The sequence below is a fragment of the Ruditapes philippinarum genome, unplaced genomic scaffold (assembly GCF_026571515.1).
Source record: "Ruditapes philippinarum isolate M1 unplaced genomic scaffold, ASM2657151v2 ctg3091_1_1_1_1, whole genome shotgun sequence".
Classification (NCBI taxonomy): Eukaryota; Metazoa; Mollusca; class Bivalvia; order Venerida; family Veneridae; genus Ruditapes; species Ruditapes philippinarum.
In genome coordinates, this window is record NW_026860740.1 from 168,982 (window position 1) to 187,816 (window position 18,835).

General features: G+C 32.0%; 2 protein-coding genes across 2 annotated transcripts in view; one reads left to right on the forward strand and one right to left on the reverse strand.

The window, feature by feature from the left end:
- The first annotated feature begins 6,724 nt into the window (after positions 1–6,724).
- LOC132713215 (NACHT domain- and WD repeat-containing protein 1-like) overlaps positions 6,725–18,835 on the forward strand; it is a 43,632-nt gene continuing 31,521 nt past the window's right edge. Inside the window, exons 1-2 of the mRNA XM_060695704.1 lie at positions 6,725–7,122; positions 17,756–17,873. Of these exons, the coding sequence (XP_060551687.1) occupies positions 7,041–7,122; positions 17,756–17,873 (200 nt within the window). The 5' untranslated portion in view covers positions 6,725–7,040. The remainder of the gene's footprint in view (positions 7,123–17,755; positions 17,874–18,835) is intronic.
- On the reverse strand, positions 8,398–17,020 carry LOC132713224 (uncharacterized). The gene is made up of 3 exons (XM_060695713.1): positions 16,894–17,020; positions 14,469–16,047; positions 8,398–8,496 (listed from the first exon to the last, which is right to left on the reverse strand). The coding sequence occupies exons 1-3, from the start codon at positions 17,018–17,020 to the stop codon at positions 8,493–8,495; spliced, it is 1,710 nt and encodes a 569-aa protein (XP_060551696.1). The 3' UTR covers positions 8,398–8,492.

The following is an 18,835-nucleotide window of genomic DNA, read 5'->3' on the forward strand; positions in this document are numbered from 1 at the left end:
TTTCGATGTCTTTCTGTTCTTTCTATCTCCTTTGCAGTTTAGAAAAGACTATTCCCCCGTACAGACATGTGCTTATATCATATTCAAATAAGCACAAGTAAGTACAGAGGAATAAAATATTCATTTCGATTTTCTTTGTATTTCTTTTCTCGGATGCAGTTAAGAAAAGACTATTTCCCCGCACAGACATGTGCTTATACCATTTCAAATAAGCACAAGTAAGTTCAGAGGAATAAAGTTTTCAAAATGATGTCTTTCTGTTTATTTACTTAGGTTGCAGTTTAGAATAGACAATCCCGCACAGACATGTGCCTATATCATATTCAAATAAGCACTAGTAAAATCAGCGAAACAAGAGAAATAAATATTTATTTCGATGTCTTTCTGTACTTTCTATCTCCCATGCAGTTTAGAAAAGACTATTCCCCCGCACAGACATGTGCTTATATCATATTCAAATAAGCACAAGTAAGTACAGAGGAATAAAGTATTCATTTCGATTTTGTTTGTATTTTTTTTCTCCGATGCAGTTAAGAAAAGACTATTTCCCCGCACAGACATGTGCTTATACCATTTCAAATAAGCACAAGTAAGTTCAGAGGAATAAAGTTTTCATAATGATGTCTTTCTGTTTATTTACTTAGGTTGCAGTTTAGAATAGACAATCCCGCACAGACATGTGCTCATATCATATTCAAATAAGCACAAGTAAGTACAGAGGAGTAAATTATTCATTTCGATGTCTTCTGTATTTCTGTATATCTTTCTTCCGTTACAGTTGTGAAAATACACTATTTCCCCGCACAGACATGTGCTTATATCATATTCAAATAAGCACAAGTAAGTACAGAGGATATGGTTTCATTTCGATGTCTTTCTGTTCTTTCTATCTCCTTTGCAGTTTAGAAAAGACTATTTCCCCGCACAGACATGTGCTTATACCATAATAAATATGCACAAATATGTACAGAGGATAAAGTATTCATTTCGATGTCTTTCTGTTCTTTCTATCTCCTTTGCAGTTTAGAAAAGACTATTTCCCCGCACAGACATGTGCTTATATCTTTTTCAAATAAGCACAAGTAAGTACAGAGGAATAAAGTATTTATTTCGATGTTTTTCTGTATTTTCTGTATTTCTGTATATCTTTCTTTCGTTACAGTTGTGAAAATAGACTATTTCCCCGCAGAGACATGTGCTCATATCATATTCAAATAAGCACAAGTAAGTACAGAGGAATAAAGTATTCATTTCGATGTCATTTTGTATTTCTTACTTCTGTTACACTTAAAAATAGAATTCTCCCCCGCACAGACATGTGCTTATATCATATTTAAATAAGCACAAGTAAGTACAGAGGAATAAAGTATTTATTTCGATGTTTTTCTGTATTTTTTGTATTTCTGTATATCTTTCTTCCGCGTTACAGTTGTGAAAAAAGGCTTCTCCCCTGCACAGACATGTGCTCATATCATATTCAAATAAGCACAAGTAAGTACAGAGGAATAAAGTATTCATTTCGATGTATTTCTGTTCTTTCTATCTCCTTTGCAGTTTATAAAAGACTATTTCCCCGCACAGACATGTGCTTATATCATATTCAAATAAGCACAGGTAAGTACAGAGGAATAAATTATTCATTTCGATGTCATTATGTTATCTTTCTTTCCTCCGTTGCATTTGAGAGTAGGCTTCTCCCCCGCACAGACATGTGCTTATATCATTTTCAAATAAGCACAAGTAAGTACAGAGGAATAAAGTATTCATTTCGATGTTTTTCTGTATTTTCTGTATTTCTGTATATCTTTCTTCCGTTACAGTTGTGAAAATAGACTATTTCCCCGCACAGACATGTGCTCATATCATATTCAAATAAGTACAAGTAAGTACAGAGGAATAAAGTATTCATTTCGATGTCATTTTGTATTTCTTACTTCCGTTACACTTAAAAATAGGATTCTCCCCCGCACAGACATGTGCTTATATCATATTTAAATAAGCACAAGTAAGTACAGAGGAATAAAGTATTTATTTTGATGTCTTTCTGTATTTCTGTATATCTTTCTTCCGTTACAGTTGTAAAAATAGGCTTCTCCCCTGCATAGGCATGTGCTCATATCATATTCAAATATGCACAAGTAAGTACAGAGGCATAAAGTATTTATTTCGATGTCTTCTGTATTTCTGTATATCTTTCTTCCGTAACAGTAGTGAAAATAGACTATTTCCCCGCACACAGACATGTGCTCATAACAAATTCAAACAAGCACAGGTAAGTACAGAGGAATAAAGTATTCATTTCGATGTCTTTCTATACTTTTTATCTCCGTTGAAGTTTAGATAGACTATTCCCCCGCACAGACATGTGCTTATATCATATTCAAATAAGCACAAGTAAGTACAGAGGAATAAAGTATTCATTTCAACGTATTTCTGTATTTCTTATCTCCGTTGCAGTTTAGAAAAGACTATTCCCCCGAACAGATATGTGCCTATATCATATTTGAATAAGCTAAAGTAAGTACAGAGGAATAAAGTATTCATTTCGATGTCGTTTTTTATTATTTTCCTCCGTTGCATTTGAGACTACATGCTTTTCCCCCGCACAGACATGTGCTTATATCATTTTTAAATAAGCACAAGTAAGTACAAAGAATGAAGTATTCATTTCGATGTCTCTCTGTATTTTCTGTTTTTCTGTTTATCTTTCTTTCATTACATTTGTGAAAATAGACTATTTCCCCGCACAGACATGTGCTTATATCATATTCAAATAAGCACAAGTAAGGACAGAGGAATGAAGTATTCATTTCGATGACTTTCTGTTCTTCCTATCTCCGTTGTAGTTTAGAAAAGACTATTCCCCCGCACAGACATGTGCTTATATCATATTCAAATAAGCACAAGTAAGGGCAGAGGAATAAAGTATTCATTTCAATGTCTTTCTGTACTTCCTTTCTCCGTTGCAGTTTAGAAAAGACTATTTGCCCGAATAGACTATTAATCAGATTCAAATTAGCACCAGTAAAATCAGCGGAATAAGAGGAATAATGTATTTATTTCGATGTCTTTCTGTACTTTCTATCTCCGTTTCAGTTCAGAAAAGACTATTCCCCCGCACAGACATGTGTTCATATCATATTCAAATAAGCACAAGTAAGTACAGAGGTATAAAGTATTCATTTCGATGACTTTCTGTACTTCCTATCTCCGTTGCAGTTTAGAAAAGACTATTCCCCCGCACAGACATGTGCTCATATCATATTCAAATAAGCACAAGTAAGGGCAGAGGAATAAAATATTCATTTCAATGTCTTTCTGTACTTCCTATCTCTGTTGCAGTTTAGAAAAGACTATTTCCCCGAACAGACTATTAAAATAAGCACAAGTAAGTACAAGGGAATAAAGTATTCATTTGGATGTCATTTTGTATTTCTTTCCTCCGTTTAACTTAAGAATAGGCTTCTCCCCCGCACAGACATGTGTTTATATCATTTTTAAATAAGCACAAGTAAGTATACAGAGAAATAAAGTTCTCATTTCGATGTCTTTTCGTACTTCCTATCTCCTTTACAGTTTAGAAAAGACTATTTCCCCGCACAGACATAGGCTTATATCATATTCAGATAAGCACAAGTAAGTACAGAGGAGTAAAGTATTCATTTCGATGTTTTTCTGTATTTCTTATCTCTGATGTAGTTTAGAAATGACTATTTCCCCGCAAGGACATGTGCTCATATCATATTCAAACAAGCAGAAGTAAGTTCAGAGAAATTAACTATTCATTGTGATATCTTTCTTTTTTTCATACCTCCGTTTTACTTTCGAATATATTATTTTCCCGCACGAGCTTGTTCTTATACCATAATCAAATGAACACAAGTAAGTTCCGGGAATAAAGTATTCATTTCAATGACTTTCTGTACTTCATTCTTTAGTTGCACTTTGAAATATATTATTTCCCCTCACAGACATGTGCTTATACCATATACAAATAAGCACAAGTAAGTTCAGGGGAATAAAGTACTCATTTCAATGTCTTTCTGTACTTCTTATCTCCGTTGCAGTTTAGAATAGACTATTCCCCTGCACAGACATGTGCTTATATCATATTCCAATAAGCACAAGTTAGTTAAGAGGAATAAAGTATTCATTTCGATGTCTTTCTGTTTTTCTTACCTCCGTTGTACATTTGAATATGTTATTTACCAGCACAGACATGTCCTTAAATTATATTCAAATAAGCACAAGTAAGTTTAGAGGAGTTAAATATTCATTTTGCTGTTTTTCTGCATTTCTTCCTTTCGCCGAGAATAAACTATTTCCCCGCACAGACATGTGCTTATATCGTATTCAAATAAGCACAAGTAAGTACAGAGGAATAAAGTATTTATTTCGATGTCTTTCTGTATTTTCCCCTATTTTGCATGTTTTCTTTTTATTATTTGAATTGATTTTTTTTTCATATATGTCATGCATTTTCTTGGCTGAATATATATATAAAATCTATCTTTACTCAATAAAGAATTTTTTAAATAAAAGATTATACCTGAGGTTGTTTTTTTTTATCAGGTGGTAAATGTCTTCTAAATATTCGAGTTAGTCGTATGATTTTAAAGAAGGGAGAAATTCTGCTTTATAGGAAACAGATTCAAATTAAATTCCACTTTCGAGAAATTATACTCCAAATCAATTTTTTGTAATTAATACCGTCTCGTCTATATCAGCTTTTAATTAAAACTACAATTTAATTAATAATAATTACATATTTCGGAAATCTTAATTTGTGGTGATTGAGTCTTTGAGAATCAGTCATGATTTGAGTAAAAGTTTTTCACGTTTAGGGCAATTAGTGCAATTATTGTTTTAAATGATACTTGAGAAAGATTAAGTTGACAATGACAATAGATTTTATTTCATTAAACATTTTACAAATGTTTATAGCATCAAAATGATGAAAAAAGAGAAAGTGAAATTTATGAAGTACCATTTTCTGAAATATTTTTTTTGGTTTGATAGTTTTTATTCAAGGTCAATTGTATATTGTGGCTAACATTGTAATGATTACTTGCTTAATAAATAGTTTTGTGGTTGTTTAGTCATTTTGAAGGTTATCAGGAAAAAGAAGAAAAAATTACCACGGAGAAATGTTTTATTATAAATAGATTTTTTTCATTTCTATTTTGCCTTTTTCGTTTTATAGAAAATACATACTTTGTCAGGCATAAATATTTTTGTCTGCGATATATATTTAGGAAATAGATAGCAATTCTGAGTGCATTGTTGTAGAATAATGCACGGTTTGAGTTCAAATGCGTAGTAATATAATCACGAAGGCCGATAGGCCTGAGTGATTAATTACAAAGCATTTGAACGAAAAACGTGCATTATTATACAATAATGCACGAAGAATTGATATCTATTTCCATTCTAATACGTCAAGAAAAAATATAATTTTTATTATAACGTTGGACTTTATGTTTGGTGGTTGAATTTGTTTTCGCCTCAGAGTTTCCAATAGAAACGTTCTTTAGAGGCCGTTCCAGTGGGTTGAAAAAAAACTGTTAAATCTACCGTTTGTAGAAACATTTTGAAAATAACGAATTTTGAAAACGTTGATACAACTTTGTTTGTTTATTTATTTCAGTTTATAATTTTCCAAGCGAAATACAAATTATTAAAAGTGAAATAAATGTAAAACTAAAACTCGTTTGCGACATTAAATAGCGAACTTGATTTGATTGTTTTGCACGTGCTGTTTGGCGCTACATTGTGACGTCACGTAAACAACACTTTAAACGTCTGTACAGCGTTAACGACTGAATTAAAGATATTGGTGTTCGGATTAATTTTCTTAGTTAGACCATTTTCTTTCATTCTAGATAGTTTTCACAACAAAATTCGAAAAAAATTGTTTTAATTTATCAGATTTTTTAAACAAAATGGCGCCTTCAATGTGAAAATACACAGGGAGATAATAAGAACGGCGAGTGCGTTGTTGTAGAATAATGCACGCTTCCGGCCTTCTTTGTCTATATAGAAAAAATTCCGATAGTGTTAGAATTTATGTTGAAACACTTTTGAAAAATCGGAGACTATACTAAAATTCTATGAAATAATAAGTTTGTATCATTTATATATATCCTTTTAGGATTTCTCTTATCAAGGGAGACTATTACGATAAATCTATTTGTCATTGTCAAGGGAGACTATCATTTTCGTTAGCAATAATAATAATAATAATAATAATAATAATAATAATAATAATAATAATAATAATAATAATAATTATAACAGTAATTACATTGTCCACAACTGCTGCAATGTTTTGTCTTTTTTGAAATATACAGAAGAGGTGTAACAAAAGAGAGTAGTAGAGCATTACGATATTTATAAAAAAAATATTTATCAAATTATCATACATACTAATGTAAACTAATGAAACTAATTTCAGGAAAATTGGACGAGAATTAACATGCATTATATCATCGAAGGCCTTTTTACGTGTATACTTTAAAGTCGGTTGCTTTTAAAAGTGTACATCAATCGAAACTTTTCGGCCCTTTCCGTCAATCTTCGGACGTCGAGAAAAATCATTACATATGTGTGCATTGCAAGATTATGCCCGTGGTTGGAATTTTAAATAAGTACTTTTGAATAATATTAACGCTATAGCGATACAGATCGACATCTGAAATCGATATCTATTTTTAACACTGACAGCTACCCGTTTACCAATATTGTTATTCACTGACTCGTAACTATGTTCTATTTACCTTTAAAAATAATGCCTTCCTTGTATTGAAATATAGTGACCATGAACTTATATCTTAGTGTTAAATCAATATTTAAATAATGTATTAAAATCGTAGGTGAAAATCAAAATTATAGATTGAAAATGGGTGTACTATAGTTACTAACCGATTAAAATCAATAACGGACAGTTGTTATTAGTTGTTATTTATATGAACTCTTGTTCATGTGTAAGTACATATAAAGATATAATCCTGAAGGAATGGAAATAGTTATACATTGAGAAAATGTATAAACGGTATGTGTTCACAGTGGAAAAAATGGGATGTTCTAGCAGTCAACCATCTCAACAAGGAAATAACGCGTCAGGTATGTTATTGCTTTATTCATCATGCTTTTTTTAAAGGCCCATTATGCCTCGGAAATGCTATAATTGTTATTTCTCAAAACTGTTTTTGTTGGTATCTTTTTATAGTTTCCAAAACATGTTCATTTGCTATATACATGAACTATCATTTACATATTTAGTTCTGTTGGCAATTGGTATAATTACAGTGACTTAGTATTTTTGTATGGAAGTCAAAATACTACTTTGTTTACATTGTGCTACCTTTGAACACATAACTGCATGGTCAGCGCTAATTTTTTTTCAGTCGTAAACATCTAACTTGCACTTAATATTATAAAAGACCTGATAATGCTCTCTGAAGAGTGAGGCGATTACTGAAGATGATGATGATAATTGACATTTCTAAAAATAAAATAAAAAATGCATTACTGAGGCATATTGTGCCTTCCATCATTTATGTATATCGTTATTGTGTAAATCGTTATCGTATAGATCGTTACCGTATAGATATCGTCATTGTGTATTTCGTTTTCGTGTATGTCGTTATCGTGTATATCGTTATCGTGTATATCGTTATCATGCATATCGTTATCGTCACCGTGTAAATCGTTATTGTGTTTATCGTTATTGTGTTTATCGTTATCATTATCGTGAATATCGTTATTGTTATTGTGTAGATCGTTATTGTGTATATCGTTATCGTGTATATCGTTATCGTTACCGTGTAGATCGTTATTGTTTAGATCGTTATCGTGTACATCGTTTTTTCCGTTTTTACATCGTTACTGTGTAAACGTTATTGTGTATATTCATCATATATCATCTTATTATTATTATTTTTATCTATTATATTTAAAGTAAATATTATTAATTGTTTCTTCATCCTCACTTTATATATGTAGAAAAACCCAACAACAAGGTTACCGTATACCCTCCTTTGGTTGCTTTCTTTTTCCGTTTAAGGGAAAAAAAACAATGTTTGACCAGCTCCTTTGGGGGTCCGAAATTGTTTGGTCTAGCCATTAACCAGTGACTTTCCGAAAGCTTGGTAGATAGTCTGGATTACCTGCCCCTTACCACATTATCGTACTTTTACCTAGCAAAGTACGACCGGGAACCAGACTAGCTTGTTAGATTGCTTTCTCACACGACAGGATTCAAAGACTTTGTCGGGATTCGAACCCAGATAGAAGGTAGGCATGTGATTGATAGTCAGCGATTTTAACCGCCCGACCATGAATCCTCGTTTTAGTCTTAAAGGAATAATAAAATAAACAACTCGTGTTTAGTTTTATGTTAAAATGTAAGCTTTTTAATCATAATATAGATAAAAATGAAGTTCCAAATATTTTCCTCAATGTTGTTCAACTCTTTGCCTTCGACTATGGATTCAACTGAAATAAAAGAGAAAAATAGAATGATACACTGAAAGTGCTGTTGCTGGTGTAACAGAAAATCTTAATAAACCAATCGATTCTAGTTTAGATAATATAGAAAGTGGTAATACATTTAACAAAACATCATAGACACAAATACAAATGTATTAAACGCAGGGAAATTATATTTCGCTATTTAATGCTAAAATATTTTACAAATAAAGTACAAATGTATAATATGTATTTCCCAAGATGGAAAACTTATTATCCAATTTTAGAAAATTTTAATAAACACATCAGTTTTAGTTTTGATATTTTAGAAAATGGTCATACATTTAACAAAATATCATAGACACAAAAATGAAAGAGAATTTAATTTTCTATAAAATGCCGCAATATATTAAGTACAAATGCATTACTTCCCGAGATGGACTTATTTCCCAATTGTATATGTACAAAAAGATTATCTCAACTAGAAGAAAAAATTGTTTAAGAAAATATACCCTACCAAGAATGAATTCCACTTCTGCAATAGACAGAGAGTATTCCAAACTGCGATTCATCTTCCATATCGTCTTCGATGCGTTCTAGTTGTTCAGTACATACATTGTCTTGTTTATTAGTTTCGCAGCCGTCGGTTAACATGGCAGCAGTACCAACAGAGATTTTTTCCGGTGTTTCAAAACGTTTGATTGACTTTAATTTGAGATCAATACTGTCTTCTTTGGTGGAATAAATTTTGTCTAAATTTGATGTCACTTCTTTGTCGAGATCAATTGTTACTTGTTTGTCCGGCAAAGTTGTCGTTACTATGAAAGGTTGCACTATGTTGATATATTGACTGCCATAAAAATTTAGTTCTCCGACGTCATGTATCGAATGCAGTGCTAAACCATTGGTGACTTTATCTCTTCCAACTTGAATTACAGGACTAAAATAGTGCCCAAAGAACCCTTCAAAACGAGCTATTTTTAACACAGCTAGTTTCCTTGTACGTTCAGCCCCATCGGAACTTATGACATTGCTGAATACTCTTCTTAGACCGAAATTCCTAGATACTTGGATGCCGACAGATGGTTTCAACATTGTCTTTGCCTGTAACTTCATTCTGCTGGGTACATCCCCAGAAAGAAATGTCTTTTCTTTAATCATAATAAACTTGTTTACAAGAGAGAGTTTCGGCATACATATGTGGCCACCAAATTCACATTTTGTGTTGACCATGAAAACGGGCAGTCCAACAGGATTAAATGCCGTTTCATAACATTTCAAATAGATCGGCTTTCTGTTAAAGTCTATGTAAGTGTTTCGGCAAGGTGCATAGATTTGTGGTACCCAATGGCCGTGGTTCAATTTCTTTTGTTTTGAAGGTATGAAGTGACCATTGAACTTCTGACTCTTTCTTGTCGAATTCATCACGAACTTTATATCACTTTCATTGGCTGCTGTTAATTGCTTATTCAATGTAATCTCTTGGAATACTGTTGACTTTAAAACAGGCGCGGCTTCAATGTGGACGACTTTAGACTTGTTTACAATTAAGCTACTTTGTACAGAAGGAACAAAATCGAAACCTTCTTCGTCTTCATATTTCAACTGCCTTATTCTATTATCATCTTCATCGTTTTCTTCTTGAAGTTGACTAGTTTCAGTTGGCGTTTCAACTGAAATTATTCCAGTGTCACTAATTTCATCTGGTGTTACAGCTGCTGTGTTTATAACTTCCCCTGACAATGCTCTATCAGACTGCATTACCTCCCCTGACGCTGTATACTTAACTCTCGCTTTAAGGTACTCTTGATGCCTAAGAAAAGCACCAACGCTGTTACAAAATGATTTATACTTAATGCTCACCATCTTTTGCTGCTTTCTAGTTTGCTTCTCTTCTTTGAATTGCCTTTTTAATTTATCAATGATACTGTCCATTCGTCTTGCAAATCAGCTTCATTTTGTTTTTCAGTCGGACACCACTCAATGTCGGCCTCTTCTTCCTCTTTCCTTTTTCCTCCTCCTCACTTCAAGAATGCTTGTGAATCTTTCTGATGACTTCAGATTCTGTACTGAATTTTGTATCCATGTTAGAAAATACCTTAAATATAAAGAAAAGAAATGTTTCGTGAAAAAGTCTGAAATGTAAAATAGACAGAATATAACTTTGCATGAATGGGTACACCTATTGTAATTACAGTGCAATTCAATCAACTTTCACTAAGATATTAATTGTGTTGTTGTTTGATGATGATGATGATGATGATGATGATAATGATCATAAATTATAGAAGATCTAACAGCAATAATAATAATAATAATAATAATAATAATAATAATAATAATAATAATAATAATCATAATGATAATAATAATAATAAGAAGAAGAATGATGATGATGATGATGATGATGTTGATGATGATGATAATGGTCATTATCTTCATTTAATCACCACCATAATAACCATACCATTAATATACGAAGCACAACATTCGAGAAAAACAGTTATTGAAGAAACATAATTTGTTTTACTTTACCTCCATATTTTTTTTCTCTATTTTTTAAAATAAAAAGATAATAAAAGTGAATCATGCCGGGGTTTTAAACAAAATTTTCCCCTTTATTCCCCTTTTATTTTAAAAAATAACCCTATTATTTCTGTCCTTTAAATTAAAAAACCTTTGGGCTCCGGGAAAATTCCTTTTATAGTTTTAACGTTAATTTCTACTCACAATATAAAATGGGCTTTGTAAATTCCCCAACCCCTTCAAAAAAGAAAAAAAAAAAATCCTTTTTCTTTTAATCCCCCAAAAAACATTAAAAAACTAAAAAAATAATTATTTACATAAACTAGAAACTTTTAAAAAAATGTTTAATTTTAAAAAAACAAAAAATTTAAGATAAGAAAAAATAACCAAGCCTTTATTTATGCCCTTTGGGGAAAGCGCGGTATCTTTTACAAAAATATTTTAAAAATTTAAAATAAATAAGGGGAAAAATAACTGTAAAAAAACAATAATTTTTTTATGTTTATTTTTTTTTTTGCGTGACTTCTTACTAGCTTATTATGACGCTGATTTTTTTTTAGAAATATGCGATTTTCAAAAGAAAAGCGTTTTCCTCACAAATGTAAAATACCCATTTGGGCCAAGAATACTGAGCGCGTCACTTATAAATGCGATGTTTAATGCATTTTATGATGTTTTTCCATGATTTTACACTTAAAGCGTCCGTATAACATTTAAACATCATATGTCATCAGTTGTTATATATTGGACGGATGTCATGTCAGTGAATTAGAAAAAAATTGCCGCGCCCGGTACACGTAATCGCATAAAGGAACAATTCAACCGTATATGGTTTAGTTTAAACATGTTTTATTCCTTTCATTTTTTTTTTACAAAATGAACAATGCAAATATATAGAAAAAATATAAAAATTCATTTTGAAAGGAAAAGGAACAAATGGTCAGAAATTATTTGTTAAAAATCAAACAGAACATAAGCGTACACGAAGAAAACGTATTCTTACAAAACAGAAACATAGTCGTACAAAAATTAAACGTATCGAAAATAATCGTAAATGAAAAGAACGTTATCGTACAGGAACAGAGCGCAATCTTATATAAACAGAATGCTTTCGTATATGAACAGATCGTTATCGTATATGAACAGTACGTTATCGAATAGGAACAGAGCGTAATCTTATATGAACAGTACGTAATCGGACAGGAACAGAGCAGAGCGTAATCTTATATGAACAGAACGTTATCGTATAGGAACAGAGCGTAATCTTATATAAACAGAATGCTTTCGTATTAGGAACAGAGCGTAATCTTATATTGAACAGAACGTTATCGTATAGGAACAGAGCGTAATCTTTTTTATGAAAACAGAACGTTATCGTATAGAAACAGAGCATAATCTTATATAAACAGAATGCTTTCGTATAGGAATAGAGCGTAATCTTATATGAACAGAACGTCATCGTTATAGGAACAGAGCGTAATCTTATATGAACAGAACGTTATCGTATAGGAACAGAGCGTAATCTTATATGAACAGAATGCTTTCGTACAGGAACAGAGCGTAATCTTATATGAACAGAACGTAATCGTATAAACAGAGCGTAATCTTATATGAACAGAACGTTATCGTATAGGAACAGTGCATAATCTTATATGAACAGAACGTAATCGTATAGGAACAGTGCGTAATCTTATATGAACAGAACGTTATCGTATAGGAACAGAGCGTAATCTTATATGAACAGAACGTAATCGTATAGGAACAGAGCGTAATCTTATATGAACAGAACGTAATCGTATAGGAACAGTGCGTAATCTTATATGAACAGAACGTAATCGTATAGGAACAGAGCGTAATCTTATATGAACAGAACGTTATCGTATAGGAACAGAGCGTAATCTTATATGAACAGAACGTAATCGTATAGGAACAGAGCGTAAAATCTTATATAAACAGAATGCTTTCGGGAACATAGAGCGTAATCTTATATGAACAGAACGTCATCGTATAGGAACAGAGCGTAATCTTATATAAACAGAACGCTATCGTATAGGAACAGAGCACAATCTTATATAAACAGTATGTTATCGTATAGGAACACAGCGTAACCTTATATAAACAGTATGTTATCATACCAGAAAAACAGATCTAAGTAAAGTAATACGTGTGGGTTTCGTATAGAACAGGATCATAATCTTAATATGAACAGAACGTTTCTTATTATGAAACAAAACTTATCGTACAGGGCCAGGGTATAATCGATTAGTAAACAGTAAATTATGTTCATAAAACTCCAAGCGTAATCTTGTTAAACAATTACGGGTTATCATATAAGAAACAAGCATTATCTTATATTAACCGTGTGTTATCATGTAATGAACAGATCGTAATCTTAAATGAACAGTACGTTATCGTATTGGAACATTTTGTAATGTTCTATAAACAGTGCGTTATCGTACAGAAACAACGCGTTATCTTATATGAATAGTATGTTGTCGCATAGGAACAGAGCGTAACTTAATATATAAGTTTGTTATCATTTTTAAAACCCTACCGGGAAACGGGAGGGGGAAAAAATTTAAAAACGTATTTAAAAAAAACCCCCTAATCGTTTTGGAAAAAAAAAATGAAAACGTAAATATTAGCATCATAATCATCATTTTGACGCTGTCATATCATCATCAACATGATAATTATCATATTCATTCTGGCGCCGTTATATCATCATTATCGTCATAATCATCATCATTTTGGCGCTGTTATATCATCATCAACATAATAATAATCATCATCATTGTGGCGCCTATATCATCATAATCATCATCGTCATCATCATCATAATCATCATCATAAGCATGTAATAAAACGTGATTGAAATGAGGAACAAGACTAGAACTGCTTTCTATTTTAGCAGGATTAAGATCGCACCTTGACAGGAGGAGGGCATGTGCATGATTGGTTATCGGCAATTTTGACACACGACCACGTAGGGTCGTTTAAGTTTAAATGGGATGATTTAAAACAATCCGTGTATATTTTGATGTTGAACTATATTTCTTAAATCATGATATAAAAAATAAGTAATTTTTTGCATTTTGTTCAACTTTTTCCTTCGTCTGTGGATTTACCTGCAATGCAAGAAAAAGAACACTAGGATGAAACTAGCAATGCTGTTGAACATGTAGCAGAGAATTTAATGAAAATACCGGTTTAGTTTTGATATTTCAGTTTGAATATTGATATTACAGCAAATAATATTGCATTCAATGCTATGATTGATTAAAAACGTACATATAAAAAAGAAAAGAAAAACCCCGCAAATACACAAATAAAATGGTGGAAAGTACAGGGGATTTATTTTGCTATGTAATACCGTAATATATGAAATATTATTTCACGAAAACTTATTATTTTATTTTTACAAAAAGATTATATCAACTAGAGAAAAATTTGTTTAAAAAAATATACCCTACCAAGAATGAATTCCACTTCTGCAATAGACAGAAAGTATTCCAAATTGAGATTCATCATCTATGTCGTCTTCGATGCGTTCTAGTTGTTCAGTACAGACATTGTCTTGTTTAATAGTTTCGCAGCCGTCGGTTGACAGGGCAGCAGTACCAACAGAGAAATTTTCAGGTGTTTCAAAACGTTTGATTGACTTTAATTTTAGGCCAATACTGTCTTCTTTGATGGAATCTTCTGTGTCCAAATGCGTTGACACTTCTTTGGCGGTATCAACTGTTACTTGTTTGTCCGGCAAAGTTGTCGTTACTATGAAAGGTTGCACTATGTTGATATATTTACCGCCACAAAAGATTAGTTTTCCGTCATCATTTATCGAAGACAGTGCTAAACCATTGGTGCCTTTGTCTCTTCCAACTTGAATTACAGGACTAAAATAGTGCCCAAAGAACCCTTCAAAATGAGCAATTTTTAACACAACTAGTTTCCGTGTACGTTCAACCACATCGGAACTTATGACATTGTTGAATACACTTCCTAGACCGAAATTCCTAGATACTTGGATGCCGACAGATGGTTTCAACATTATCTTTGCCTGTAACTTCATTCTGCTAGGTACATCCTCAGAAAGAAATATATTTTCTTTAATCATAATAAACTTGTTTACAAGAGGGAGTTTCGGCATACATATGTGGCCACCAAATTCACATTTTGTGTTGACCATGAAAACAGGCAGTCCAACAGGTTTGAATGTCTCTTCATAACATTTCAAATACACTGGTTTTCTGTTAAAGTCTATGTAAGTGTTTCGGCAAGGTTCATAGATTTGTGGTACCCAATGTCCGTGGTTCAATTTCTTTTGTTTTAAAGGTATGAAGTGGCCATTGAACTTCTGACTCTTTCTTGTCGAATTCATCACGAACTTAATATCACTTTCATTGGCTGCTGTTAATTGCTTATTCAATGTTATCTCTTGGAATACTGTTGACTTTAAAACAGGCGCGGCTTCAATGTGGACGACTTTAGACTTGTTTACAATTAAGGTACTTTGTACAGAAGGAATAAAATCGTTACCTTCTTCGTCTCCATATTTCAACTGTCTTATTCTATTATTATCTTCATCGTTTTCTTCTTGAAGCTGACTAGTTTCAGTTGGCGTGTCAACTGAAATTTTTCCAGTGTCACTAATTTCATCTGGTGTTACAGCTGCTGTGGTTATAATCTCCCCTGACAATGCTCTATGAGACTGCATTACCTCCCCTGACGTTGAATACTTAACTCTCACCTTAAGGTACTCTTGATGCCGGAGAAAAGCATCAACGCTGTTACAAAATGATTTATACTTAATGCTCACCACCTCTGGCTGCTTTCTAGCTTGCTTCTCTTCTTTGAATTTCCTTTTTAATTTATCAATGATACTGTCCATTCGTCTTGCCACATCAGCTTCATCTTGTTTTTCAGTTGGACACCACTCAATGTCGGCCTCTTCTTCCTCTTTCCTTTTCATCCTCCTCACTTCAAGAATGCTTGTGAATCTTTCTGATGACTTAGATTCTGTACTGAATTTTGTATCCATGTTAGAAATACCTAAAATATAAAGAAAAGAAATGTTTCGTGAAAAAGTGTGAAATGTAAAATAGACAGAATATAATTTTGCATGAATGGTACACCTATTGTAATTACAGTGCAATTCAATTAACTTTCACTAAGATATTAATTGTGTTATTGATGATGATGATGATGATGATGATGATGATGATGATGATGATGATTAAAATGAAAATGTTAATGATTATTACAAGTACATCTTACAGCAATAACAATTACAGTCAATAACAATAAAAATAACGATAACGATAATGATAATGATAATGATAATTATTACAATTATAATCATAATTATAATAATAGTAATTTTGATTATGATGATGATAGATAAATAAATAAATAAATAAATAAATAAATAAATAAAAATAACAAGAAATAAATGATGTTATAAAATAATAATAATAATAATGATAATAATAATAACAATAATGATAATAATCATGATGATGATAATGATAAATAAATAAATAAATGAATTCTAAATAAAACAAAAATAACAAGAAAAAATGATGTAATAAAATAATAATAATAATAATAATAATAATAATAATAATAATAATAATAATAATAATAATGATGATGATGATGATGATGATGATGATGATGATGATGATGGTGATGATAGTAGTTGTCATCCTCAGCACCAGCATTATGCACACTATCAATATTCGGAGCACACCATTCAAGAAAAATAGTCAATAAAGAAATATAATTTGTTTAATTTACCAGTACCGCCATAAAATTGTTTTTTCTTTATTATTATTATCTTTTTTAATAAAACTATAAAACTATAAAGTATTATGTCGATTATGAAACAACATTTACCTTGATCCATTTTATAAAGATGATAACATATTATTCTTTCTGTCTTTAACTTAAAAGCTGTTGTCTCCGTGTAATGTCGCAGTTTGTCTGTAGTGATAACGTTAATTTCTGACGTCACAATATACATGACGTCGTAAACGTCAAACCGCTTCAACAAAGAAAAAAACTAAAAAAAAACCCTCATCTCTCATTTACAAGTTGCTACATACATGTAAACAGAGTTAAGAAATATTTTCATCGTTTTTTAGAAACAAAGAACTCATTTTTTTAAGCAACACATTTTTAAAAACTTATCAAGATAAGGTACAATGTATTTAATTTCATACATTTTGTACCCTAAACCTCTTTAAATATTCTAAATATAGATTCAATGTAAGCAGAATGTTAATCATTCAGAAGTAGACAGGGGCTGTTTTAAAAGGTATTTTTAAGTATTCTTTTAACTTTTTACTAGCTTATTTTTATGCAGACAACAGTTTTTATAAAGAAAAAAATATTAGAATAAACATATGAAAACTCTTGTGACTTTGTAAGCGTTTCTCTCAGAATGATTGGGCTAAAAATGCTGAGCGCGTCACATATAATGACCATATATTTAATGCGTTTCTCGATGATTTCTCTAAGATCTATACTTTCATAAACTTTATGTGTCATCCAATGCTATACGTGTATTTTGACGGATTTATTGGAAAGTATTGCTGTCGAAACAATAGGGAAAATGTATCTCACCGGGAACTAGAACGCGCGGCCTCGAGGTTCTTACACATAGCGCTACACCCACTGAACTTCTCTAGCATACTTGTGGTTATATAGGACGTCACATATCAAATATAAAATTTGTTTTATTATTCAATTATTTTAGGTCCGAGAACTGCGCCAGAGAAGGAGACTGACAAATCCACAGTAAAGCCACAGGAGCCGGGAGCAAGTGCTGTGACAGCAAAAGATGGGGATCCAGCCAAAAAACCCTTAACTGAACAGTAAGCTGTCCATTTAGAGATTTTCTTCTGCATAAATAAAGTTTTACTTTCTGTTATCTAAAACGACTAAAATCCCATCTTGGCCAGAGGTTATAAAGAAATTCTTTAAGCTGAAACTCAAATCTCAGGAATTTGATTGGTCAGAAACTGCTATAGAATATACACTGACCAATGAAAATCCTGGGATTGATTTGAGACAGAACTAAGAAAAACAAAACATTTATAACCTTAAGGCCAAGCTGTTAATTAGGTTTTGGCATTTGCTTTTCAAATTGAGTAAATCATCGTCTGATGTATGTTTCGGGCTCATATATAATTTCTTTGTATTAAAATGTAGACACACTGGATGTTTGTTTGTTTGATTGTTTGTTTCATTTTACGCCTTTTTCCAACAGTATTTCAGTCATATAGGCGGGTAGTTTCCTAACCATCGTTCCTGGAGAGCTACACCAGTCCTAGACTACCTTCCTCCGCGCTAAACTACCAAAGCATCTCCCGGGGATCCAACCCACGCCAGAGAGGTACCTGGATTAGAAGTCATCGACTCTAACCCCTCGACCACGGAGGCGGTACAGACACGCTGGATAAACGATGATAGACAATATTTATGAAAAATACTCAAGTCTTCATTAAACTGTATGGGAACAAATATTAACTCTACATAATTCATTTCGTTCGAAGCTCATAGTGATTTCATCCCACTATTTTAGTGAGAAAGCTAGCCGATTACATAATAAAGTAATAAAATGGAAACAGAACAGTCAATCGTAACTTTTCGGTCATTTCCGTCAATAATCTGACTTTCAAACTTTTTAAAAATCATATCAGCAATAAAGACCATATTTTCATAACATTCATTCGTTTCTTATTATACAAGGGTCACACACTCTGTATTTACTCACATCAAAAGTGATGTGGTAGGACTACCTTCAAAACTTCTTTTTTCCGATATGACTATGAAT

What these genes read in the sequence shown, in the direction of transcription:
- LOC132713224 (XM_060695713.1), bottom strand. Translation starts at nt 17,020, where the DNA reads ATGTATATTGTGACGTCAGAAATTAACGTTATCACTACAGACAAACTG. An exon ending in TCTTTATAAAATGGATCAAG is followed by an intron (nt 16,048 to 16,893) that starts GTAAATGTTGTT and finishes TTTATATTTTAG; the next exon opens with GTATTTCTAACATGGATACA.